Source organism: Dicentrarchus labrax, unplaced genomic scaffold (assembly GCF_905237075.1).
Source record: "Dicentrarchus labrax unplaced genomic scaffold, dlabrax2021, whole genome shotgun sequence".
Lineage (NCBI taxonomy): Eukaryota > Metazoa > Chordata > Actinopteri > Moronidae > Dicentrarchus > Dicentrarchus labrax.
Window position 1 is genome coordinate 18,089,876 of NW_026136708.1, and position 26,127 is coordinate 18,116,002.

Consider the following 26,127-nt stretch of genomic DNA (forward strand, 5'->3'; position numbering starts at 1 on the left):
AGGATGGCTCAGCAGTTCAGGCTTCATTAAAAAAAGGGGAACTGTATTATTATTTTTTTAAGCACTGCCAGTCAGAAACATGCATATGCTAATATACAGTACACTGTGTACTGCTGCTGTGACCCTTTTTTTTGCTCAGCAATAGTAGATTGTGGCAGGACAGACCTCACACAGATGACTAATCACCTCATATTACTCAGTATTTCTGGACTTGAGGCATTTCTGACTTTTTAATTCTCTCTACCTTACACCTCACTGATTATGTGTGTGATAAAATTAGTTTTAAAGGTCTCATGGTGCAGCCACTGCAGCCTCAGTGCTTTATACTTTTACTTTGTTGTCGGTTTCATTCTGTTTTACAGTATGTGTGTTGGCACTATAAAGTTATTTGTTCCCACCGTGCCTACGGCTGGCTTCTGTTGTCTCCAGTCTTCTGTTGCAGACTGCTGAATCTGTCAAGTCAACAAACAAAAATCTAAATGTTTTTTTCAGTTTGAATCAGTCGTGGTCTTCTGATTTCTTTTTCTCAATACAGCGTTTAAGGGTACAGCGAGGTCAGAGGAGGGTTAATTGGGTATCAAAAGGTGAGCAGCTGCTGACACCGCTCAAACCCGCAACCACTAAATAGATGCAAATCAGAGGCATGAAAATGGATCTTGGCGGTCATCTTGCACTTACTCCAGATGGATATTACTGCCACTTAAAAGGATCTGCATTAAACATTCAGATGCTTTTCTTAGTGTGTTCTACATTAAAGAGCTCATCATTGCTGTTAAAAATGATGATATGACATAAACGGTTATTTCATCTATGGTGTTTTACCCATTGGAAGGAGCACTCAGTAGATGAGCTTAAGCCTCGAGTGTAACCAATAGTTGGGCAGTTTAATTTTTATTGTGGGTTTTTAGCTACGCTAGCAATATGGCACCAGGGATATCAATATCCCTCCCGAGGACTTCAGTCTGAAATATCTCAACAGCTAATGCATGGATTGCCATGAAACTCTGAACAGACATTTGTGCTCCCAAGAGCATGAATCCTACGGACTTTGGTAATCCCCTAACTTATCCTCTGCTACCACCATTGAGTAGAAAGTTTAATATGTCCCCTACTTTGCTTTATAACCACAGTACCTGCAAAAATAAGGATTCCCATCAGCCTCAGCTGTAATTTGTGTATGGTACTAGCTACCAAATGTTTTCATGCCAACACACTACTAAACTAAGATGATAAACATTATTATGCCTGCCAAATATCAGCATGTTAACATTGTTATTGTTAGCATGTTAGCATGTTAACATTAGCATTTAGTTCACCATATCCTTAGCCTTGCTTGAGACTTTTGTTGCACGACAGATGCTTTTTTATGTGCGATTTACAGTAAAAATAACAAGTAGAATTACTTCTGTTAAAATGATTTGTTATCCTTTGAAAACAGGGCTGTTTCAGTTGTCATTGGCAAGTCAGCTTTTTGCTCTATTTAAAGCATCTCCATGTTACAGCTGTAATAGCAGAAGCCTCAGTGATTAGACAAGCCTTTGAAACAAACCATGAAATTGATGACAAGCCAACAAGTAATCCACAGAATCCATTTAAACGAAGAACAATCCATTGAAATTGAGCATAAAAGTGATGCCATGCTGACAGTAGAAAGTTAACTATTTACAGTACACTAAAAAGAAGTTGATTGTATTTCTTTTTTCCCCTCAGTATTTGTAAGAAGCTCTGTGGGTGTATGTTCATATTGCTTAGAGTGTGCTGGTAAGGTATTGTATAGTGGGATGGGATATGGTTGAGTGTAACCAGTGAGATTAGAGAGTAAGAATAGGATTATGGTTTCTGTGACGATGAGCGACATATATTTGCGTTTATATTATATTAGGATATATATATGATATATTATAGTATGTCCAAAGTGCTGTCAGTAAGCTATAATCTTTTTGGCCTTTTTGATAGTGACAGCTGTAGAGAGACAGGAAAGGTGGGTGGAGAGAGAGGGGATGACACGCAGCAAAGGGCCGCAGGTCGCATTCGAACCTGGGCCGCTACAGACGCTCCGTATATGGGTCGCCAGCTCTACCAACTGGACTAACCGGGCGCCGTGTTTTTCTTCACACTCAAAATGTTCCGTATTAATGATGTGTCAGTCTATGCCGTCTGTAGGCATTTGAATGATTAACACGATTAATTTATGTATTCGTAACGATTTTAACTTCTGCGTTGCTGTAAATGTGTTGCCGTACGGACGCAGCGTATCAAACTAATGTGTACAAGTGTTTATGAACAACTGCATATTTTAGGGATCGCTTTAGTTCACCATAATTGGACAGGCCTTTCATCTCTCGCTCTTGCTGCTTTTGAATCTGTGTTTCCTCATCGAGGCAGATCAAAGGCACCACTTACAGATTAAAAAGAAGACAGTATAAATATGTGTGTGAGCGTGATACATTCATGCGTGTGTGTCTGTGAATACTCATCATAAAAAGAACATCTGAGGGAACACTGATATCAGCCCCCTCTTTTCTGTGTTTATCACTTTTTATCTGTTTGTCCTAATCCTTATCTAACTTAACTGCACAGCATCCATCTCGAATTGTGACGAATCTGAAACACTAATTGTAAAGTAGAAAATCCTACTTTGGCTTTTGGGTCTTTAAAACTGCATGAAGTGATATTGACCACTAGGGTGCAGAAAGTAGCAACGGTCCCTGATATACTGCTTTAACTTCATGTTCATAACATGTTAGCAAACCCAACATTACTTACACTACAGCAGCACAACAGCAACACAGATTTCCCATTGGAGTCTTAATTGAATTGAATTTTATTTTCGTTGCTTATGGTGCCCGAAAAAAAATAATTGTCTCTTTGGCTTTGGCTCATATTTTCTTTTAGGGGCTGCATGATATCTTAAAAATTGTTGTTTTTTTTTTACACATTTTACCTTTTTATTAACCTCTTACCATTTATGTAAAATTACCTAAAAACAACATACCCAAAGTAAATTAAAAGCTGTGCTTCAACCATTTGCAGTATATGCATAGTTTTGGTCTCATTTAAAAGATATATAGATATATAGACAGCTGTTCATGGGCATTTATCTATGTGCTCATATAGATGGACAGTAAATCTTACTGGAGTGGATATATTGGAGCTTTGGCAATAAAACAGGACTGTTTTTGTTGGATTATTACTGATTCCAGGATTACAATGAGGCTTCTTGGGTGAGTTGGCTCAATTTTATGATCGCTTGCTTGCTAGTTTGAGGCGCCGATTGTGCCTGCTGTTGTGATTGTATCCCCAAAGTGTTTTGATCAATAAATAGATGAGATTCTAAGCTTTCCAATGATGTATGGCATGGGTACTAAATCCAACATGGCGGAATGTAAACAACACAGGGGCGAGATTATAAGAAAAGGTTAAAGAATTGCAGATTTGCATATGCACTTGGCCATATTGCAAATTTCACTTAAGACTTTTCTTTCAATCAGCACATGTAGACATGCTTCATTGACTGAAAGCTGCATTCACAGCTTTCTTTACATTTTCATTGAAAAAAACCCATTGCAGTGTATTTCTAATGTTGTGAAAAAGTATTGGGTCTTTCACAGTAACAGATTTGATTAATGACAGGGTGAGTGGAAAGAAAGAAAGTGAGTGGAAACTCTCAATGGCAGTGATTCGGGTTGCTCGGTAACAGAGCTGGACAGTTTGTTCCCGCTTGTTAATGAATAGACGTGACCGCACTAATGTGAAGCCAGTTAGCAGAAGCAGGTAAAGTCAATGGGTACAAAAATGATTTAAAAAACTGGTTCTAAGGTAAGAAGTGCATTGAAACATTTACCACATTTAAATACAGGGATCATTTCAAGGGTTTTGGGATATTTAATAATAAACTTGCTCCTAATCCCAAATGTCTAGTCCTTTTGTATTTACTTGTTTGCAGTAGTTGCCGGTCAATCTGCTTTCTTGTCAACTCTCACAAGATGTTTGACAAGCCAGCAATAACAGAAAATCAATATTTAATTCGGTTGCAATAACGATCTAAACGTTCCTGCTGGTGCATCTACTAATGGAATATTCCCTTCTTCTGGGGAACTGACCAAGAACATTGGCCCAAAGTGGTGAGTAATGGTCAGAAGTGTGCCTGTGAAACATGTTAATGTTATATTTTTCATTAAAAAGAACTTGGCTGGGCAGTGAGTCAGATGTTATTGTAGACTCATTAGATGCAATATCCGTCTCTCCTTTTTCTAGCTTCATTTTTTTCTATACTTGGTCATGTATTGAATTTACCGAGACTGGTTTGTAATTTTGTACATTTATTCTCTTATCAATTCAAATGTCATATGGCCTGATTGTATGACTCACACAAGTATGCAGAAAAGTGTTTAGCATGTATTTTCGCATTCATCTGTGGCTTTGAAGTCACAAGGCATACTTACGTAACATTTGTGTCTCCTTCAGTGCTGTCTGAGAAGTGTGTGGCATAGTCTCCACGGGGCTGGCCCAGTCTGTGTGTGTTTGCCACTGTTCTCACCCTACCTACCCCCGGCTCATCTTCATTTGAGGTACTGAGCCGTGGCAGACAGCCGAGGCCCAGATGAGCACAAGCAGTGCTCCTTTCCTTTTCTCCTCATCTTTCTCATTTTCCTCCCACTCCTCGTGCTCCTGCTCCTCGGCGTTGGAAGCAGCTGTTGTTTGTTCATTAACTTCTTTTAGGTAGCACACATATCCCACAGTGTTTAAGTGGTGCGCTTACACAATCACACACTCCCAGAGATTGAAGCTCACACAGACAACTGCCACATTCGCATACACACAAACACCTTGTTTTCCTTTTAGAACACTTCTCCTCTCAATCTTGCTTTTACACACTCATTGTTTGTGTCTATCCGTCTAATTAGTCTAATTGAGTTTTCTTTGCTCTGAAGAGTCTAACTCGTCTTACGACACAACTCCTGAGACCGTGGCTTTTGTTTGATTAGTCAGAAAGTCTAAGGAAGAGAAAAGGCTCATACAGATCAAACTGGGGGATGTGTGTATTTTTGTACGGGCTCAAAACGATTTCCCTCTGTGTGAATCAAGGCGAAAAGGAAATGTCATTCTTTTCAGACCACACGCACATTGTCTCTCTGATCTTTACGTCTCTCTCACCACCTTGTCCCTCTTGCAGATTCATTTGAATAACCCTCTGGTGTACTTGTAAGTACAAGTTCAAAGCTGTGTCACCATGTCCTCGCCTCATGCATTGGATTGAAGGCGGATTGCATTTGCCCTGATTTCCACAGTGAGGTCATTTTAGTTTAATGCATACAGAAACACTTGGATGGGGTTACTTTTTCATCCGTTTCCGTCTGTGTGTTCTTATAATGTCTTATAATCTGCACAAACTTTGTCAGGACGGGGAAGGAGTGAACTTTTCTCAATGATCAAAGGGCTGTGTGACTTCTGAGTAAAAGACATGTAACTTTAAAACAGATTTGTGTTACACCATCAATCTTTCTGTGCTTATACACAACAGAGGCAAATCCTCTGTAATTGGCCCTGTCAAACAACGTGTGGCCCCTAGAGATCTCATTTACAGCCTGTCAGTGTTTCTAAAATTTGATACTGTACTCTGGTTCAAAACTGCCCTATCAGTAATGCATATTTGTCAAATATGTACTGATTGGGCATGTGCTGTTGTAAAAAAAAAAAAAAAAAAAAAAGCACCCATAATTTGTGGGTAGATTTAAATGAAATTAGATGTGTGCAACATTTGACAATAGACATTATAATAATGCTCATGCAACTTCACTTTTTTCAAGGGACCATTAAGAGCAATATTGTCTGGCACTTTTGGGTTTCAACTAACACAAATCCTGTTTTCCTAACACTCCATGGTCATATCCAGGTGTCTGTAATTTATTTTAAAAAAATCTATTTTTAAAGTAGTATTTTTGAACCTTGAGCTCCTGAAAGGTCACCCCTCTCTGTTTTGTTCTACCACAAACATTTAGTGGAAATGCACTGAATTTTGGAAACCTTCAAAATGTAATTTCCTCAGGATTTCAACTATGAAAAATGGCTGTGAAGACACCCATATAACAGATGACAGATGACATTGTTCCAGAATAGATGCATTTTGCATCCCAGCTATTCATTTGAATGAGTTGGGTTGTTGAAAGTATACATGCTCCCATATTGATCTGACTTCTGTTATTTGTGTATCTGCACCCTCGCTTGTCCTAGACTGACCCGGTCCCCACAGGAAAGAATGAACGAATAAAAGAAGAGGAAAGAAAATGATTGAGTTTTATCTTGAAAACTGATAACACCTACTGTGCCGTCACTACGTGATAAACTGTCTGGTGCATGTGCGTCATTGAAAGTAATGATGGCAGTGCACACAATAGTGTGTGACGCCTATATATTCTGTAAGTTGAGTTCAAAGAGCAGCAGAGATAAACGATTTTCAATTATATTACCCCCCCAAAACAACCTCACATAAACATACCACACCAAGAGACAACCATTTTACCCATTAAAAGTTAACAATAAACGTAAATCTATAGCGAGGCAGACTGTCTGACATGATACCTAGTGCCTGTCTACAGTATGTCACTATTCAACTTTCACATTGAGATTTAGTTTCCCAACTGTTGTGTCCCACTGAGTTAATGGGATCCAAAATAATTGGTTGTCAGATTAATGATACCCTGTCTCACCCTCCCATTTTTTGGGACCGAGCCCTTGAATTATCTCAGTGCCCCTTGATGACCTGCAATAGACCAAATCAGTGAGTTTTATTCTCATCCTTTTGATTAGAGTACGTAGGCGGTCACATTTTTTCTGGGGACATCAAGCAGGACAACAAACTAATGTTGGGAGTTATTCCAGCCCAATGAATCTTCAGACCTCAGTTTTCGCCTCAGTTAACGTCTGACAGAATATGTCTCATTAGTAGCAGGAACAAGTTGTGTGTAATGAATAATTGCTCGAATTTAATGTTAAGGGTTGTGTGAAGTGAGCATATCAACGGCAGGCAGATAATCTCTGCATGAAATCTACATTTCATAACATCTGCATCACCCTACCTCTCAGTCAGACCGAAGAATGTTGTGCAGCCGAGTTTACTTTGATCTCTTCAGGAGAGCTGCAGTATTATTACGTTTAATAAATAGAACACACCTCAGTAATTGGCCAACCAGTGTAACCATCAGCTTTGGAGAGCTTTACTCATAGTTTTGAACATTTTCTGAAAAATGTTTTTGCTTGTTGGTAGCTGTCAGTGTTGAGAGCTCAGGAAAACTGCTGAATGCTGCTAGTGACAGCAGAGCCGGAGGCAGCGTGTGTTGGAGGTTGACTCCTCTCAAACTCCAGTGGAGGTGTGCAAGCTGAAAAGTGAAAAAAGTGCTTTCAAGTTGTCCTGATTCCTCCTCTGGAGGGAGTAGTAGCACAGGCAAGTTTGGAGGAGTTTGCTGTCCTAACTTCAGAGTTTACAATTATAGAGCGGGATCTGATCTCTGGAGAGAAACCTGATAAGGCCATGAAGACACAGAATATTACCTTGGCTGACGTTATTCTCCTGTATTCTATCCGGAAGTCAACAGGGAACGACCAAGATCTGTGTTAGTGAGAATGGAGAAAAATGTGCAAAGGTGATTCATTTAAGAATAGGATTTTTTTTTTGGTGATGACTGGAGAACATTGGTTTTACCAGTGATGAAAGGAAGACATGTGTCTCTAGAGATGAAGAGCTTTGAAAGAGAAACCATAGGGTCCACAGGACACACTCTCTCCTTTCAATTTTCTTATTTTCACCTTATGCCCAGTGGAGTGAAAAAAACCTGTCTCAGTGCTCGTCCATAGGAAGAAAATTGAGCTGCGCTGGAGTCCATATCATGTGCTAAGTTGTTGCACTGTGCAAACCATCTTCGGGGAGTAGAGTGGTGCTGCACGCTGATGACATTCATCAAAACTTGTAATGGAGTCACAGTGGGAGACTGAATATGAAAATCCAGGCATGTACATAAGAAGAATTGAGGCAGTTTTTGACCAGGGTAAAAATCCTCTCCTGCTGAGACGACGCCGAGTCAAATCTATTCTAAATCTGATGGGTACACTGGTTATCAGGGTGCTGGAGATTACACACCATAAAATTAGTAATTTCACTCAAGAATAACAAATAGTTTCTAGCTTGTGGTCTGAAACAACAGCATGCAGTGAATGTAGAAGAGGGATGTTAAGGGAAGCCGTGGATAAAAAAGGGAGGAGGACAAGTAAAGACATAAACTCCAACTAGAGTCGTGCGTGAGTGATAGGTGATGTAATTTAGCACAGCACGACAGAAAATACCATGATGGTATAGACCAGCTCTCCTACATTCCAGGAAGTAATAAGCCAACCGTCAGCCAGTTGTTGCGGTGATGGGAGAGGGGGGGGTGAACTCAGAGGGAGGGAGCGACCTGTGGAGGTTAGATATCTCACTCACCTTCCCTGAGCAATAAACTAACTGGGAGGAGACGAGAGAGAGAAAAAAAAAGATGAGTAGGATGAAATAGAGGTGCTGAAAGCGAGAGATAGAGGAGGAGGAGGAAGAGGAGGAGGAAGAGGGAGAAGGGAGAGGGGAAGAAAGAGGAGTTGGAGTTAACAGGAGCAGTGGAGGAAGACGAATATGACTAAGAGAAGGGATGAAACGTTTATATGAGGGGGTAGGATGGAGGAGCAGGGGTGTGGAGGGAGCGCATATAACCAGAAAACTTGCACTGCAATAAAAAGAACTCATCATACACTTATGCGCCCACTATGTCAGTGTCATCCTCAACAGAGGTATTCCAAACTCTGTCTTATTGTGTATTCACTGAACACCGCAGGCTTTGTTTTTGTTTGGCACCTTGGCATGGGTCTAATAGTGTTTTGCAAAGAATTCTTAGTGTTTGTTTGAATCTCCCTGGGGTTTGACTCCAATACACCTAGGAGGTAGTCACAGCGAGGCATTGGAAGAGAAAGGAAGGTTTGCCATGTTTTCCATGATATTCAGCAGGTATTACGACATACTCATGTGACTCAGTTGCCCAACAGGGGATGTGTTAAATGTTTTTATTCTCATTTTCATCTTGAGCTTCTGTAGCCTCCTCTCTGGAGTTTGGGTTAAATTGTTTTTACAAAAATATCATCAATATCAACCTTTTCTAAAGCCATACTTAAAAATGTACATCAAAATACGCTGATTGAAACACAGCTACTGTCACAGCGTTGGGGTTGACGGTTGGAAACTCCAGGGTCTAATCTTTCCAGTGAACCGCTGCGCTTTTGTGAGTCCCACCCAGTGGTTCATCCTCGTGGGGCCAGGCAGGAACTCTGTTTGTAGCACATTGGCAGTCACACACACACACACACACACACACACACACACACACACACACACACACACACACACACACACACACACACACACCCTTACGCTGTGTGATTGTGGCTCATGGAAATATGCATCTATCTTCAGATCAGTTCTGCTTGTTCCCTGTATGCCGTTTGAGTGGTTCATTACAGTGACGTAGTATTTTTCATTAAACCGAGGCAGACACAGCACGGGGTTGGGATGTGGGTTGTGGACATCGATCCAAACAAGGTTCAATCAACGGGAACAGTGTTATTTATAGATTTTTAACTGTAATGAAGCTCTAATTCTCATTCAGATGTCATCTTAAAATCCCAGCTGAGCTATCTGTAAGATCGATGGAACAGTTATTTGAGGGTGCACGGAAACTGTCAGATTATTTCATCGCTGCACGCTCAAAGCTGAACCCAAACCAGCAGGGCCTCTCCGACTGTGAAACTCTTCCCCTCCATTGAACTCTCAATAAATTGTCTCAGAGACAGAGGGAAAGTAAATGTCACACCAGAGCTGAACAGCATGTCTCAAACTTCAATAAAAGGCAGTTGTAAACAATATGTGAAGAGCAGGTCAGTCTTTTACAAGTTCACAGTGCGCAGAGTTTTTAAGGTCATCCTTTTGTACGTCTGAATTATGTTTTTGTTTTTGTTTGCAAGGATAATGTTGGATGTTGAGGGCGAAATGCAGGGCAGAGTTAATATTTATGAAGCAAATGTATCCACAAATAGTAATCTTATTTTTAAACCCATGTTGAATTGATATAAGAGGGGAATATTAAAGGCAACGTGTGGGTGGAAGTGGCGATGTTGTTAACTGGAAACTATATGATTACCGGGTGGATTTTGGGGTTGTTATCAAGACTTGAGTGGAATGTTTTTTTGGGGGGAGATGGGAGGCAGAGGAGGATTTTAATACACCCTTTCCCACGCTACCTGTTTTTCATCTGTTTTCACTGGTCCTGAAAAAAACTATTAAAACGATTGAAAAATAACCCATGGTTATCCTGTTATGCCTTCGTAACTAAACGCTTCACTTTCTCCACATTTGTCTTTACTGTTGCTCTTTTGAGGGTACTCCAATGATACCATCTGTTCTTTTGCTTTTATTGCTGTCTCTCTCACTTTTTCAGATTTTTTTTCTGCTTCATTCACTTAGGCGTGTACTAATTCATCATCATTTCCTTCCACCCATCAATTTTTCTCGTCTTGTCTCTTGCTCCAGGCCATCTCACATACCATGGTCATCTGCTGGTTTTATGGTGTGATGACAGTCATTTTCTTAGTTTTCTTCGAAGCTGTGTGTTTGAGTGTGACTTTCTTTTTTGAGCGACATATTGACATATTGTTATTGTTTTAGCTTTTCTATCGTCACTCATCTTTCACCTCCAACTGGGAACTCTTAGTTACGATGTGCGATGGCACATTATTTTGACATCAGCGCCTTAACTCCACAGGACAATCCTCAGAGTTTTTGCTCACACAGTAGTCTTCTACAGCGGGAAACAACACTTCATTAGCACAACAGTCTAATTGGTGCAGCCACCTAACCTTTTGAGGCCCCCGTTCCTCCCCACTAAACACAGCAGGTGTCGGGCTCCCGCGGTAATTGTAGCTCTAACTCGGCCTGTGGTGGAGGCGACAGCGGCTTCAGAAGCGATCACGTCACAGTGAGGTTGTTCTGTTTTTTTCCCCTGATTGTACAGTACTGCGGCTACGTGCTGACAGACCACCCACCACGGTCAACTATCCTCAGTTCCCGGGAGGCAAAGCACTTCAAATAGTTGTGAGGAGTTGAGAGAAAGTGGAAGAGATTCCCCCTGAAGGAAAGCAGTGATAAAAGGAAAGAGGGAGGGGCAGAAGTCTTTGAATTCCAGAGAAGAGCAGGTTGAATTTAGAGGCCCTCAGCAGGCCTCTGGTTTTAAAATCCAGTCAATTCAGCAAGTAGATTTTCCTCAAAATTCAATGACTGGAAATCTTTTTGCTTTAAAAAGTCTGCTATCCAGGAACTAATTATTTCCTGTAGAATTAGAGACCTCAGTTTCAGTATTGAATAATGTTTGAATCCTTAACATAACTATATACCGTAGTAGTTTTCATTATTAGTGGCATGGTTCGCCATTCCCTGGTGGGATTTAAATTGACTATGTATGCAGCATGCAGTATGCAGTCAGAAATTATTCATTTATGTAATCCTGTATTACTGGTTTTAATCTTATCTCAGGGATATCAGCCTCACTGGTTCTTTTTCACTTTCACTACAGATGTATTTGAGCTGTATTAAGTTTCTGCTATTGCAAAACTAAAATTTTTTACTGCTGCTAATTCACATTAAAATCATTAAACTGGCGAAACAATGGGTGGTTTTTAGTGTTTAACAGTAACAGTCTAATGTATTTCTTATCACTGACCGCTGATAACCCCAAAGCCACTGTGTTCATCTCAAGCACAAGGATGAGCATCTAAGGGCGTCTGTAAATCTTAAGGTCATCTCCAAAGTGTCTTGTAGACACTCAAAAACACAAAAAGCCCACCAGAATCAATAACTGATTATCAGACAACAGCACACAGCGCTCCAATCAATTTCAATTTCCCTGTTGAGGAGCTTACATATGAATTTTGGATATGGATGTTCATTTTCTTGCTTATGATTGCAAGGATGTGACTCGTGGTCCATTATTGGATCCCTGGAATAAGTTATTGGTGATTCGCGTGACCTTTGACTCCAGTTGTCTTCTCTAATAGCAGCTTTGTCACATCAGTAGAGGTCGTATGTCAGTTGAGTAGCGGACTGGCTTTCTAATGTGCACATTAGGAGTTCACAGATTCAGGGACATGTTTTATTGCTTTGACTTTGCTGTTCGTGTTCTGCTTATTTCCATCACGCTCAACTCGCTCTACGTCTTTTTTTTTATAGAGTTATCTTGGTTTTGATCTAGAGTTGTGTGGTAAGATTTAAAGAGAAACTAGATTAGTTGGACAGTCACTAGAAGTAGGTGGACAGTCTTTGTCAAGTAGATCCTCCAGGCAGTGTGAGACCTGAGCTCAGAGACGTGAAGGAAACAATTTGCTTGCTTCGTGCAATACTTCTGTCCTGTCAGCAAACATATATATTGTACATATAACTTACGTGCACGTGGTCCAGAACAGGTATGTCAGATAATTGTTATATTTTTTGAGACGGAAACATGCTATCGACCACCACGTCAGTGCTTTTCTATTAATTTACCAACTATTTCTCTCCATTCATCCATCTACCCAAAAATCAAACTGGGAGCTGCACTAACCTTGTGTAGACAAAAGTAAAGCATGCACAGGATGTGACGGCTAAAGCCACTCTTTACTTTGTACCGGTATTTTCAAAGATAATAAAGGCTTACATTATTGAGCCTTTGAGTGACGCTCCACTGAACGACCTTCAATTGTAAAGCAGTACTACCTCAGCACAGCAACACATTTTATTAAATGTAGGTGTACATACATTTAATGCAGAACTCTGTAACATACAGGGAGAGCCCTCTTATCTCTACACCCACTACAACCTCAGTTTAGCATGTTTGTTGTACTGCCAAATGATCAGTAAAGAAGAACTATTCGGTTTGCCAGTTACACACACAACACACACACACACAACATACACACACACGCACACAGAATCAGCGCCCTAATCTCCCCAGAAGGGTGCTGCCCTCCTAACAGGAAGAGGAGTGTCAGTGATAACCTGTGGCACAGGAAGGGACCTCATTGGATGTGGTCTATTTGTGAGGCTGAGAATTATAGTGGAATGCAGCAGCTACATTGATTTTTGTCTGACATTGTACATTGTAGAAGCAGAAAGTCTGGATTAGATGGGATTGGATGAATTTTGAGTGATCCGACTGGGGAGTATCTGCTGAGCTTATACCGTGGCAGATGGGTCTGCTTGTGAGATTTGGCTCTGGGTGTATTTGTGTATCTGTGTTTGCGTGGCCATGTTTGTGTTAGTTCACTCTGGTGATCATTTGCTCTGTTTGGTATCCTGCTATATGGTTGCCCAACTTTATTTAGACTGTATGGCCTCTGCTCCCTCTTGACATCATCCGAGACAGCAAAACTGTTCGGCTTTTGCCTCCTCCTCTCTTACAGCTGGTGCTCTTTGACTCTTTCACATTTTCCCTTTTGGCAGCCTTCTCTCTATTTAAAAGCCAAACTGTTTTATAGTGGACAAGGTTAGCTGCATTTGTTAGAAGATTTTAACAGATGCATTTAAGATTTTGTATTCCTGCTGCTCCCTTGGTTCTCTCTTTTGTCCAAATTGTTCTCTTTGAGTAGTGTCACTCCTGTTTCTGTTTCTGTTAGGCAAAGAATAAAATACTCGTTCTCATGCAATTGGCCAGGATGAGTAAGAAAAGAGAAATAATTACTAACAGAATTGCCTGTGCTTGTTTGCTTGTTTATGAATGGATTGTGTGAATTCATCATTTTATTCTTTGTACACTGAAGTGATCTAAAGCTGCTCAACATAGTTGCCTCAACCTTCCTGGCTTCCCCTTTTCATAATTTTCTTTAGCACAAAGACACCATGCTGAATTTTTTGTCAAAGATATCTCTACTTAAATCAGCCATAAATCATTTTCAGCCACTTAGGGGCAGCAAATCAAGCTTTACCCAGAACACTGACATATTAACATATTAACATTGGCATTCATTTGGAGTCCTGTTTCTAGCCACATAGCAAATGTAAGCCCCATATTCACTTTCCTTTTAGCTCTGTTTTTGTTTCCACCAGCTCCTGAGGGAAATATCTGGCTCTTTAGCTGATAAATGCTCCACTATGTTCACCAGCTCTTTAACTTACTGACTGTTGTTTGATGGTGGACAGGTAGCTTACAGTGCGTTTATGAAGAGCTTTTTTTCACTGAAAACTAAAAATGGCTGCCTGCTGTGACTGGAAATGAGGTTGATGAGAGCAATGAGAGTAAAAAACGGGAAAGTTTAAGGCCATAAAATCAAAACAGTGAACTAAAAGATGCTAAAAATTCTCTGTGGCTTTGTCAGTATGAGTGACACCCTTTCACATTGCACAGACGTTATTTGATCCACTGCTAGTGTAAGGATATTGATTGGTGGAGCTGTAAAGGTTTGGGTAAAAAAAACAAAACAACCTCTTTGTTCGATTTTAAGGCCAGGAAGGCTGAGTCAGTTACAGTAATACTGCCGCAAACAATTAGCCTCTGCAGCCAGAAAAGTAGACCAGCAAAAGCCATGATGGAGAGGACTGAGAGAAAAGGTGTTTCACTCAGTTGACCTGTACATGATGTCATGCCCTGATGTTTCCCTTCACGTTGTGTTATCCTGATTTTACACTGTATAAATCTTTCCAATTATAAATAACTCGACCTTTTCTTTCCTCTCCTTCTCACTCTCCTGCCAGAGCCTCTCTTCTTCCTCACACTGTTTCTCATGTTTTCTTCTCTCCTCTGATGACTTTTGTTATTTATTTTTCATGTTTTTCCCTCCTGTCCTCCTCTTCGGAGTGATACTCCTCAGTTCTTGTCGTCGCCGCCTCTCTCTTCTCAATCCATCAATTTTACCTTTCTCTCCTCCTCTTTTTGCCCGAGGGATCAGAAGCGTTACATTCTTACCCCTGTAATGGTCCTAATCCGCTTAGCTTAGTAATGTAGCCCAACATTAACCCCTACATCTCCTGCCTTAAGCTCCATATGTGTGTGTGTGTGTTTGCATTCTTAATAAATGTCTGTTTTTTTGTGAATGACAGTTGCTTGCTCAAAGTTATCAAACCCATTGGGGGGTCAAAGTTGTTAAAACACATGTGGCAAAAAGGTTGTTTCATCTCTTTTTTCCCCCTTTAATCTCAGCTTCCTCTCATTGTTGAATTAGTTATGCTTGTCAAATGTGCCAATTTTACATCCTACACTGGAACGCCCTCATATAGTGGATATTTGTCGGCATACATCAAAATTGCTGTTTAAGGGCCTCAAGTATGCAAATATTTTTAATTAGCTAAGCTCACTTCAAAGTCTTTCTCTTATGAATATGCAGCGTTGCATTGTATTTTTTGTTTTTTTCTCACTTGACGACCATCTGTCAGCGTGTCTTTGATGCACACCACATGTCTACCCTGCTGTTCAAAATGCCAATACACCCTCACACACACACACACACACACACCAACAGTCACACAAACACTTCCACATGCAAGTTTAATATATGGAATGCATTTAAATGTAATACTTGGACCTTTTTAACATATCCCTACAGACCACAGCCTCTACCCAAAGCTCTCCAAACATTTTATATCCCATATTTATAAACCCTTTTTGCCATAGCGCTATAGTAGGAATGACAAGGCTCACATAATGCAGTCCTCTGGTACAGTATTCGAACTGAGTGTCCTGAACTGTTAAAGGCTTCAGTCGTTCAGTCGTTGTAGGAGATTTAAATAGAGTTTATCAAGGAAGGGTGTTGTTCATTGATTAAAGTGCATGAAGAATGTTCTCTGTATAGAAGATTATATCTGCCCTGTCCTGACACCAAAACCCCTGTGTTCTGTTTAAGAAAAAAATACTTTTAACAAAACAGCCGTGTTTTCATCAATCTGAGCCAGGCAGGTAGAAAGTTCCACCAGTGAAGCTCTGTTCACTTGGCCCTCTGCCCTCACTTTCTTTCTTTTAACCCTCCCAGACATCATTTTTATTCCTCTGTTTCATCTTCATCTGTCATCTTGCCTTTGCACTGTGCCCACTTTCTCTTTTCCATCTTTTAGTCATTCTTGCTTTTGAATACAAATTTCGCTGCTGAATTTAACATAAAATTCTTACTTTCCTTTGAAACTCTCCTCTCTCTCTCTCTCTCTATCATGCTCTCTGCCCATACAGGCCTCAGGAAGTGGGTGTGTGGTGTGTTGAGTTAGTTTAGGGGGGAGAGAGAGAGAGAGAGAGAGGAGAGAGAGGTAGAGAGAGGAGGGGAAAGGGAGGATACTGATCAAAATAATAAACAGCTGTGTGAAAGAGTGGGGGCTAGTGGCCAGAGAGAACGAGCGCAACAGAGGGAGAAGAGAGCGGGACGTGGACACCAGCCTGGGAGTTCGTGAGACCCCCGAGGGAACAGAAAGCCAGAGAAGAAACGTAACTTTTTCTGAAGTTTCCTTGTCCCAGGGGGAAGAACTGGATGACAAACAGATCGACCTTTTCTCCTTCTCAAGAGACAAAGAGATAATCTGCAGAGCTTCAACTCAAACAGGCCGACGAGTCAGACTCCCTGCCCAGGACCTTGGAGTCTTGAGGCAGCTCCTTGCGAACACGTGGCTCCAGAAAAAGAAGAAGGCATTCTTTGACTAAGTGGCCCGGTCATGGCAGTGATTAGGAGGGTGTGATAGAGCGAGACCAGAGCGGGGCTGGAGACCCAGGGGCGGGTAGTAAGGCAGACACTGAGGTGACTCTGTCTCCTTGAGCCTGTTACCTTTACTCAGGGGAACGAGAGGGCAAACCATGTGCCTCTTTGTGCAGCCGTCTATCCTCTTGAAGTGTATAGGCTTGTGTGACTGGCAGGGATAGAGTGCTTTTTATCAGAGTAATTGAGAACAAATGCCCCAGCCCTGCCCTGGGTTGGACTGCCGGACATCGTGTAAACAGCTCCCCTCATGCCCAGAGGGGAAGTGGAGGAAGGGAAGCATAGCAAAGTTAAAGGGGGAAAAAAACAGATCCGTCCTCAGCCACTCTGAGGTGTACATCAGCCTGCCCGTCTCAAAAAGACACAAACCGTTATCTCCACATTGCAGACCTCCACCCACGATTTGTTGGATTTTATTCCCAGTTTCACTGCCCAATTCCTGGTCAGAGGAACTCCGTTGTCAGCCTCCAGCTTCTACTTTGTCAAACCTCCAGTGGCACCAGTCGTCCTATTAATCCCAGTCCTAGCACAGAAGCATGACTGCAGGGTAGCTGTCACCCCCCGTGTTCAACTTGGCTGCCTTTCGCAAGAGGATGCTACGAACATGTGGTGGGATTGGGCGAGCACACACAGTGGCACGCACGCACAAGTGCTGCCAAGGGGTGTGTGAAGTGTGTAAATTGCTTGTTTTGGGACTGCGACCCGGATTTGACCCACTCAGGCTTCTCTGTGGTTGGACTCAAGATTGTTCATACTTTGGATTTGCTATTGATCGAAGCCCTGACCGTGACAGTTTCTGTTTTGACTTTAACCACGGGAGAACTTTCCTACTTGTGCTGACTCCTTACCAACCCTTCACCTGTATGACAGTAGAGAAGATGTAGGCACTGAAGGGAGTGGGAGGAGTCTGTTCACACACTCCAACATGATTGGCTTGAATTTCAGCTTGCAGGAGCTGCTCAGAAAGCTTGAACAGGTATATATCTCCTGATATTAGGATGCATTTTTTTTTATGACAGCTCGGTCTTGGTCTCACAGTGGCTTTTGAATGCAGTCTTCAGCGGCATGAATACAAACACAGTCACCATTCATTCTCCATCTCCCCCTGTGTTTGTAGTTGTGGACCTAATTTGGGCCGCTTTATGAGGTCTGAGCAGTCATTATTGGACTCATTAAAATGGAATAATCGGTTCTGGTCTGCTTTGCTGGTTATTAGAAAGTGCTACCATGCAGAGAGAGAATTAGTATAGAATGAGACCCAGAGCATTGAATTAAGCCTAATTTGTCAAAGCAAACCTTTACAATAATTGTGTTAAGGGCTAAAGACAAACATGGCTTAGCCCAGTAAAGGTCATTGTTGTTTGTCAAATACTTATTTTGGGCAAACTCATCATCAAAAGGACAGCGTGTTTGTGTGTTTTTTACTTCAGCCACAGCTTAACTGTGTGTTTTATGCTTTTATCCTTCATAAAACTCTAAGTAGCAGTTGTAAGTTCAGTTTCCATGGGAGACTCTGTCACATCCTATCTGCGCTCCAACCAGCCCACGGCCAAGAACTCTCTATCACTCATTAAAGTGTGCATGAGATCCAGAACCCATTAACATTTCTGCTGCTTTTCTACCCACACTGTGTGTGTGTGTGTGTGTGTGTGTGTGTGTGTGTGTGTGTGTGTGTGTGTGTGTGTGTGTGTGTGTGTGTGTGTGTGTGTGTGTGTGTGTGTGTGTGTGTGTGTGTGTGTGTGTGTGTGTGTGTGTGTGTGTGTGTGTGTGTGTGTGTGGTAGCAGGTCAGAGAAGTAGTGGTTCAGTTGAGTCATTAGCTGTCTGTTTGTGTTATGTATTTGTGTGTGCTTCCTTATATGTTTGCATATCTGTTGTGCTCACAAATGTGTGCCACTTGCTTCCATGCATTTTCACTGTCTTCATTATGTTCACAATTAGCCCAAAGCTAAAGGCTTACTTGTTTGTTTGTGTGAGTGTGTGCATGTAGGTGTAAATTAAAGAGATACATTTAATATCCTTCGCCAGGACTGAAAAGCCCAAATTGAGTTTGTTTCAATCAATAATCCATAAATAAAACATTGAATAGTGGCAGAAAGGGATTTTGCAGCTGACAGGATGACCTTTGTTTGTTTTTGTTGTTGTTGTTTTTGAAGTGTTTGTCCGTGTGTTAAAGAGCAAGAGAAAGAAAGTGATCCGTCACCACAGTAAACACCTCAGGATACATGTTGACATACATAAACCACTCAAAGTAGTCTTTCAGTGGAAGAAATGGAATTTAAAGGGGGTTTTGCAAATGAATTTATGTGTCTCATATACCGACAGAGTCGGTGCCTTCTGTGCTGTGTGTGTGCCGTAAGTGTTACCTTCAGTGGAAGTAGAAGTGCTAAAGAAAAAGAAAAGGGAAGCACTCGGGTAATGACTTGAAACACAGCCAGCTGGCTTAGTGACAGACTGACTTGCTGTCTTTCACTCTTTGTCTCTCCTTATGTCTTTCTTTTTCTATCTGTCTTTGTCTTTCCCTCTTTTTCTCTTTCTATCTTTTTGTCTTTCTGCCTGTCTGTCTGTCTGTCTGTCTGTCTGTCTCTCTCTCTCTCTCACTTTCTCTCTTATGACCTTTAAGAGCCATTTGATTTATGTCAAAAAGCCAGCGGGTGATTATCCTTTCAGATCACAGTGGAGGGATTTGCTTCAGCCTTTGTGAAATGTCTATTGGCATTCAGTAAATTACAGCCCTGTGCTACGGATGACTGTGGTAATTGATAGTAGTTTTCTGTGTAGTCTGGCTCTACAGTAGCTCGACTGAATTTTGTCCACACAGTTTCCAGACTTCCATAAATTGTCATGTTTATCTGACACATATCCACTGTGTGTTGTCCCACATCTTCTATCCCTGTGAACATGTGTGATAATGGGGTTTCCTTTATAGTATTTTCCCTCTATTGTTATATTGTTTCCCTCTATTATTGTCTATTTAAGTGATTTGGCTGGTGATAAACACTTTTTCTAGGCACATTGGATATACTGTCCAATATAAAAAATTTAATTTTAGAATAATTTAATTTAATTTGCAGATTTGTGAAAGCTATCTTTTGCTAACTGTTAATAACCTTTTTTATAACTGTTAATTTACTTTAATAATGCAGGGACTACAATAAAACAGTGCAGCAGCATTAATTGCATTTTCCTAGATAAGGCAGTTTCGAAGTAATTGTAAAATGAAACTTTGTTGACTGCATAATTTTCAATCTGTTACGCCACAGTGGGAAAGATACACAAGCAACCACTTAAGGCTCTGAAGCTCAGTCATTTCACACACAATGACCAAAATACTTTTTTTTTTTATTACTTTACTGAACTAAAGGTCTCATTACACTTCTCTTATCTACATTAATTTTGTCCCATTTGTGAATCTGCCTCATTGCTGCAGGCAGTGTTACACTCATCCATATGGTATTGGAGTCTTTTCTTTATCTGCAGTTCAAATGGGTTGAACTGAGGGGAGTCCCAGTAGAGACAGAGAGAGAAGAAAATGGAGCAGTTTTACACATCTAAAAATAAAACATTTGACAGGATCCTCTGCTTGCGTCAGCCCCCCTTGTGGTTCAACCCTCACACACAAACACTCACACATACCCTTTGAGATGTGGTTGTGTAATAGAGCTGCCTTGTTAAGGACACTCACACACAGACGTGAAAAAACGTGCTTTGTCACAGTATTGAATGTAGTAGCCTCTTCCAGCCACATACACACACACACGCACACGCACACGCACACACACACAAATACACAGCATTTTAGAATAGCACTATAATATATTGAGTGTATCATACTGTATCCCAGCCTAACATTAGCAAAGCTTGCTTTGGTGTTGCCATTTTACAACCTAAAGCAGCATCAGTACAGAGGCAGACGTTGCTTAGGGACCTACTTCTGGATGGGGTGGGCTTTCGAAGTCAGTGAAAGGGTAGAAGTTAAAATCGTTTTAGTCAAACGGTGAAAAAGTACCTTCAGGACATTCCATGAAAAAATAAACTTCTCTGCCCTGTGGAAACATTATGTGCAGCACGCTGTGAACTCCCTCAAGACTAGTCCTCATGACAAAATCCATCGTTATTTTCGGTTCATGAATAATCAACCGTGACAGCCTAGAAGACTGTGACGTCCAATTTTGGGTGATTTTGACGTGAACTTGCTTTAAGCTTCCTTTAGAATCTCTAGTTTCCCAGAAGAGATGGTCACTTGTGACAATTTTTCTTTGTCTGTGTATTTGTAGGACATCCAGGCCGAGATCGATGCCCACAATGACATCTACAAGAGTGTGGACGGGAACAAGTCGAAGATGGTCAAGGCTCTGGGCAGCTCAGAGGAAGCTGTGTTCCTCCAACACAGACTGGATGACATGAACCAACGCTGGAGCGACCTGAAGGCCAAATCAGCCAACATCCGGTTAGTCAACCTTCATCCAATGTGTTTATGGTCATGCAGCTCAGATTGCAGTTTTGTGCTCTTTTGCTGCTCTCAACTCTGGAAAGAAAAAAAAAAAACATCTTGGCAGAAGGTCTCAATTGTGGCAGTGTTTCAAGTAGGTCTCTGCCCCAGTTTAGTGTTTTAATCATCCACTGAATCAGACATTGCAGAAGAGAGTTTAATTCTCGAATGTCAAATAAGAAAGCAAAACAACAAAACAGAAACCTCAAGAACTCAAGGTTGTAAACACTGAATCCCAAGAAGCAAAAACTATTTCTAGAAAGGACATATTCTTCAGTTTTCTCACCACTGTGCAAAAGTACATAAAGCACAAATCAGCCCTTCCTCAGAATATGTCTTTCCTACTGTTGACTGGACCATTCATTCATCTCAGCTCATGAAAAGAAAACATAGTCCTATTCATGATTGAACATGACTCACATCTCTTGGATTCTTGGGAAACCACATGTGACGTACAGCACGTTGTGGAATACTTATGTGGGTTGTTGTGTTTCCTAGCAGCTGCACGTGTATACAGAACCCTGTCTGTTCCCTGTGTCCGCCATGAAGCACATGGATGAAATACAGCTCCAGACGGGCCTGAAAGCCCACCACAGTGGCACATAAAGTTCTGAGGACACAGACAGTGCTGCGTCAGCCACAACCTTGGCATAAATAAATAAGATTGGCGATGGGTGGAAATGTACAGGGTGAAGAAAGTGAAGGTGGAAGTGAAGTTGACAGGGACAGATGGAGATGTTCAAAGACAAAGAGGAAGAGGAAGGATGGAGAGAAGCAGCACAGGAGCACAATAAAGCCACAGGGGCAGGGGGAAAGGTTAAAGAGTCTGAAGAGAAACTGGGGGCAATTTAAAAAAAAAAAAAAAAAAAAAGTGCAAGGAAAGATTCTGTGTCGTAAAGAGTTCGGTTTGAGCGGAAGAGAATAAATGGGAGTGAGTCGAGGTCAAGCAGAGCAGACATAATAGGCTGGACTTGTTCCACAGAGAAGAGAGGAGAAGCAAGTGAAAAATAGACAGGAAGAGATCAGTGTGTGTGTGTGTGTTTGTGGTTCGGGGGGGTACCGTGTGTGTGTTGATTTTATACAGCCCATTATGCCTTAATTGCACTACATGTGTAATTATGGCTAACTCGGTGAGCGGCAATAGGAGGTCTCTGTACACAGTGTTCAGATACATTATGCCTAGAGGAGAGGAGAAAAACAAAAGTGCTTATCAACACATATTGTGTGCATGCTACCACCCACACAATTAGCAGCCAACTGTGTTCCCTTTTAACGAATGACATCTACTTCAGAAGGGCAGCAACCTCTCTAGTGTGGTCAGTGATCGGGGTTTTACTGGGGTTTTGTAGCAATGAAGGCTTTTTAGTAGTAATTTCATATGTTTTTATAAGCTTAAAACCTTTCATATACTCAGTTTTGTAAAAAAAAAAAAGCATATGTGGCTTTACTTCTGTGTAAATCCACCTTTGATATATGCCTAATAAGTCTACTATACACTCATGTTACTGCAACCTTGCATATATATATATATATATATATATATATATATATATATATATATATAATATATATATATATATAAAAAAGAAAGAAGCAATGCTACAGTAGAGGTTTGATTTTTCTGTACAAGACTATATATACTTTAACAGTGAGTGCTGAACATGCCTAGAATCTAATTAAAAGTGAATGGTGTATGTTGGCAGAGCTCATCTGGAGGCGAGTGCTGAGCGCTGGTCTCGTCTTCTGGGCCTCCTGGAGGAGCTGTGGAGGTGGATCTGCATGAAAGATGAGGAGCTGGCCAAGCAGATGCCCATCGGAGGAGATGTCCCCACCCTGCTGCAACAGCAGAACCACTGCACGGTGTGTACTGTCGCCACAGGCAATGTTCTTGCCACGCTTTACAAAATTTATCATACACCCTTATTGTTTTCTTAAAGTTAGAGTTTTTGAGTATCGTGCAGAAGAGTATGTGTTTCTGTTATTTCTTAACTCTACTTTAAGCTCTACACATTAAACATTAAGCATGCTATAATTAGAAGTATTATAGGCCCTACATTAATGCACTAATATGTGGATTTTCACTTATTTTGCCTCATGACTGGGTGTAAGTATAGACTGTGTTTGACTCCTGGCCACTTTTATTATCTTATATCATTCCAACCTAAACAGAGGTCTCATTAGCCAGAGTAAACGAAAACACCCGAGTGGCTGCGGAGGCCCTTTAAGTCACCCCATGAAGATACTGTTCTAGTAAAGTAGAAACTGTAATCACTCTGATGATTAAACATCAAGCTGGTCAGCACAGTGGCTACAGTACAGCCGAACTACAGATTGCAGCAGTGAGGAATAATCACAGCGGATGTTTTATGTCTCTATGGTTAATAATCAGCATTGTTATTATGGTCACTCAGAAGTCACTATGCACAAAACGTGTATCAGTGCAAGGCCAATATCAAACTACTACACAATCAGTGCTGTTATTTCTTCTATTTCATTGTGAGAATTGTTGTTATTTGTCACACTTATACCACACTGTATCATTTATTCTAACAAGCGATCAATACCTATATTGCGCCAACCCATTCACACCTTTGTCATCACTGCTATTTGTCACCTCCCCACTGTATTATTTATTGTAACCACTGGTTATTGTGATAGTGCATTGGCGTGTAATTGCTTTGAGATAGATCACTCACCCTGTGGCTACTGTTTACTCCCAGTCCGCTGGCCGCCACTACTGTTGATGTTGCTCTTGACATCATAATGCGTTTCTCCGTAGCCCGTTCCCCACACTGTTATTTTCTTCTCTAAAACGCCTTGGGAGTAAACACATGTGCCGTCATGCATGGGCGCAGGATCACAGACACATTGAGAGAGATCAACAGACTCTGGGACACACACAGTAACACATGTGTTAGGATGTATATGACGCTTTTTTTAAACAGAAGCACATTTCTATATGTGTGTGCACACAGTATGCATCTACTTTAAGAATTGGGTAAAGTTTTGTTACAGTTCTTACATTTGGGTTGATACGATACTATCAAGTGTAATCAAGCAATCATGCACATGGAGACATAATCAGTTTCCAAAAATGCTGAAATGAGATATGTCTTCACTTATAAGGAGGTGAATCCAACACACCTCAGTACTGTTACATAGAAGGAGAAGAAACAGTTTTGAGATGGAAAGATAAATGAAAAAAAAGTATTTATACATTTAATAAAACAACAGGAAACTAAGGCTTCAACAAAAAAAAATTACTATAGAGCTAGAGTGGGGCTCTTTGCATTAGCAGACAATCAATTTAATGGCTGCTGTAGTGGCTGCTAAGTATAGTCTTTTTTAAGGATTTAATGAAGAATCATCATTCAAAAGCAGAACAGATTATGAATAGTTTCCCCAAATCAGTAAAAAATGTAACATACAATGTGCAACCCCATGGGAGCATTTCAGAAACAGAGCCCGATACTGTTGACTTGCTCCCATTTTGTTGATTCGGTTTACCCTTGATTTTTGTGCTTCTGCCATGTGTTTTTTTTTGTCTATTTTCACTATCAGGAGTCTGCACAGGGTGTTTTATTTTGAAAATTGACCGGATTCTCTATGCCATTGCTAAAAAATAGACCAGCTGTATATTCTCCACAGAGCAGAATGGTTAGCTGCTTCTGTGACGCTTCTGGCACCATAGTACTGTGGCACATCTGGTGGAACCACAAGCATTGTCTGGAAAGGCAGTGATCAGCTCCGGCAGCCGCGTTTCAGCCAAAAACGCGATGCAGCCGTGCCCGGAGGAATCAAGCAGTTAGTTTCAGTCAGGTCTGCATTTTGAGCCGTGAGACAATGAACAACTGTCCAGGTTAATCAGAATTTTTCCTCTGAGGTTTGAGATGATGTTCTCTGTGTCTGACAGAGAACAGATACATGCTTCAACCCAGCGTATCAGACAAGGTCCATTAGATAAGGAATGGGGACTGAGTGAACACAATAACGGCAGGAGAATGCAATCTTCCTGCATCTCCACTCTCACCTTCCTTTTCCCATTACCCTCTCTCAGTTCTTCCATCTCGTTTTCTTCTCTGTGGAGCCTGTTCTGCTGCTGGTCACCCTCACCTTTGCATCTCCTTTCTTTACACTCTGTCCTTCTTCCTTGTCATCACACAATATTTCCCGCTGTATCCTCTCTCCTTTCCCTTTCTCATCTCTAGGTCTTCAGCTTTAAGATGCTGAAATAGGAAATAAAGGAACAAGGGAGTGGAAGGCTGACTTTTCATTTTGACTAGGTTATATTTTTCCCTTCACTTCCCTCTCCTCTGTATTCTTAATACTTTGGCCTGGAGGTCTTGCCGACCCTGAGAGGGATGAAGGGGCTGAGCAGCACAAAAAGCTGGGTCTTTGAAGACGTCATGCCCTATTACTATACACAAGTCCCTTGTGCTCATGCATACATATACTTTAGTCACTCAGTGATAACGCACACACCAGCTGCTCTGTCAGTGTGATGGGGGGGGGTGTATATAGATATATGGAAATTGTTATCTATGAGGTAGGGAGGACTTACAAGGGCTCTGTTGAAAAAAATGTCTCTTTTCTCCCTCCTTTTTGTCTGGGAGACTTGAAGAGATAAAGAGGAAGGCTAAGCCACTTAGCCCAACAGAGAGCAACTGATATTGCTGTTATTAAAGAATCAGAGGGAGGAAAAATATGAGAGAGCAGTGGCTGGAACGGAGAATAAAGTGATGGACAGGAGGCGCCAAACAGAAGCAAAATTAGCTCAAGAGGAAATAGGAACAAAGAGATTTAATTGTGGAAGAATGGAGCTTAGTAGAAATAGAAAAAGACAAGTGTGGTTCACTTTCTCTTGTTT

At 41.2% G+C, this 26,127-nt stretch overlaps 1 protein-coding gene across 11 annotated transcripts in view; it reads left to right on the forward strand.

Annotated features, from left to right (window-relative positions):
- The window catches only part of utrn (utrophin), a 172,725-nt gene that overhangs the window by 83,194 nt on the left and 63,404 nt on the right, over positions 1 to 26,127 (forward strand). For 10 of the 11 annotated variants that reach the window (XM_051407937.1, XM_051407935.1, XM_051407941.1 and 7 more), the window contains 2 exons: positions 21,046 to 21,218; positions 22,964 to 23,120. In XM_051407937.1, the coding sequence (XP_051263897.1) occupies positions 21,046 to 21,218; positions 22,964 to 23,120 (330 nt within the window). Of the gene's footprint in view, positions 1 to 17,354; positions 17,747 to 21,045; positions 21,219 to 22,963; positions 23,121 to 26,127 lie in introns of those variants that run through there. The other variant, XM_051407945.1, reaches the window with a different exon arrangement.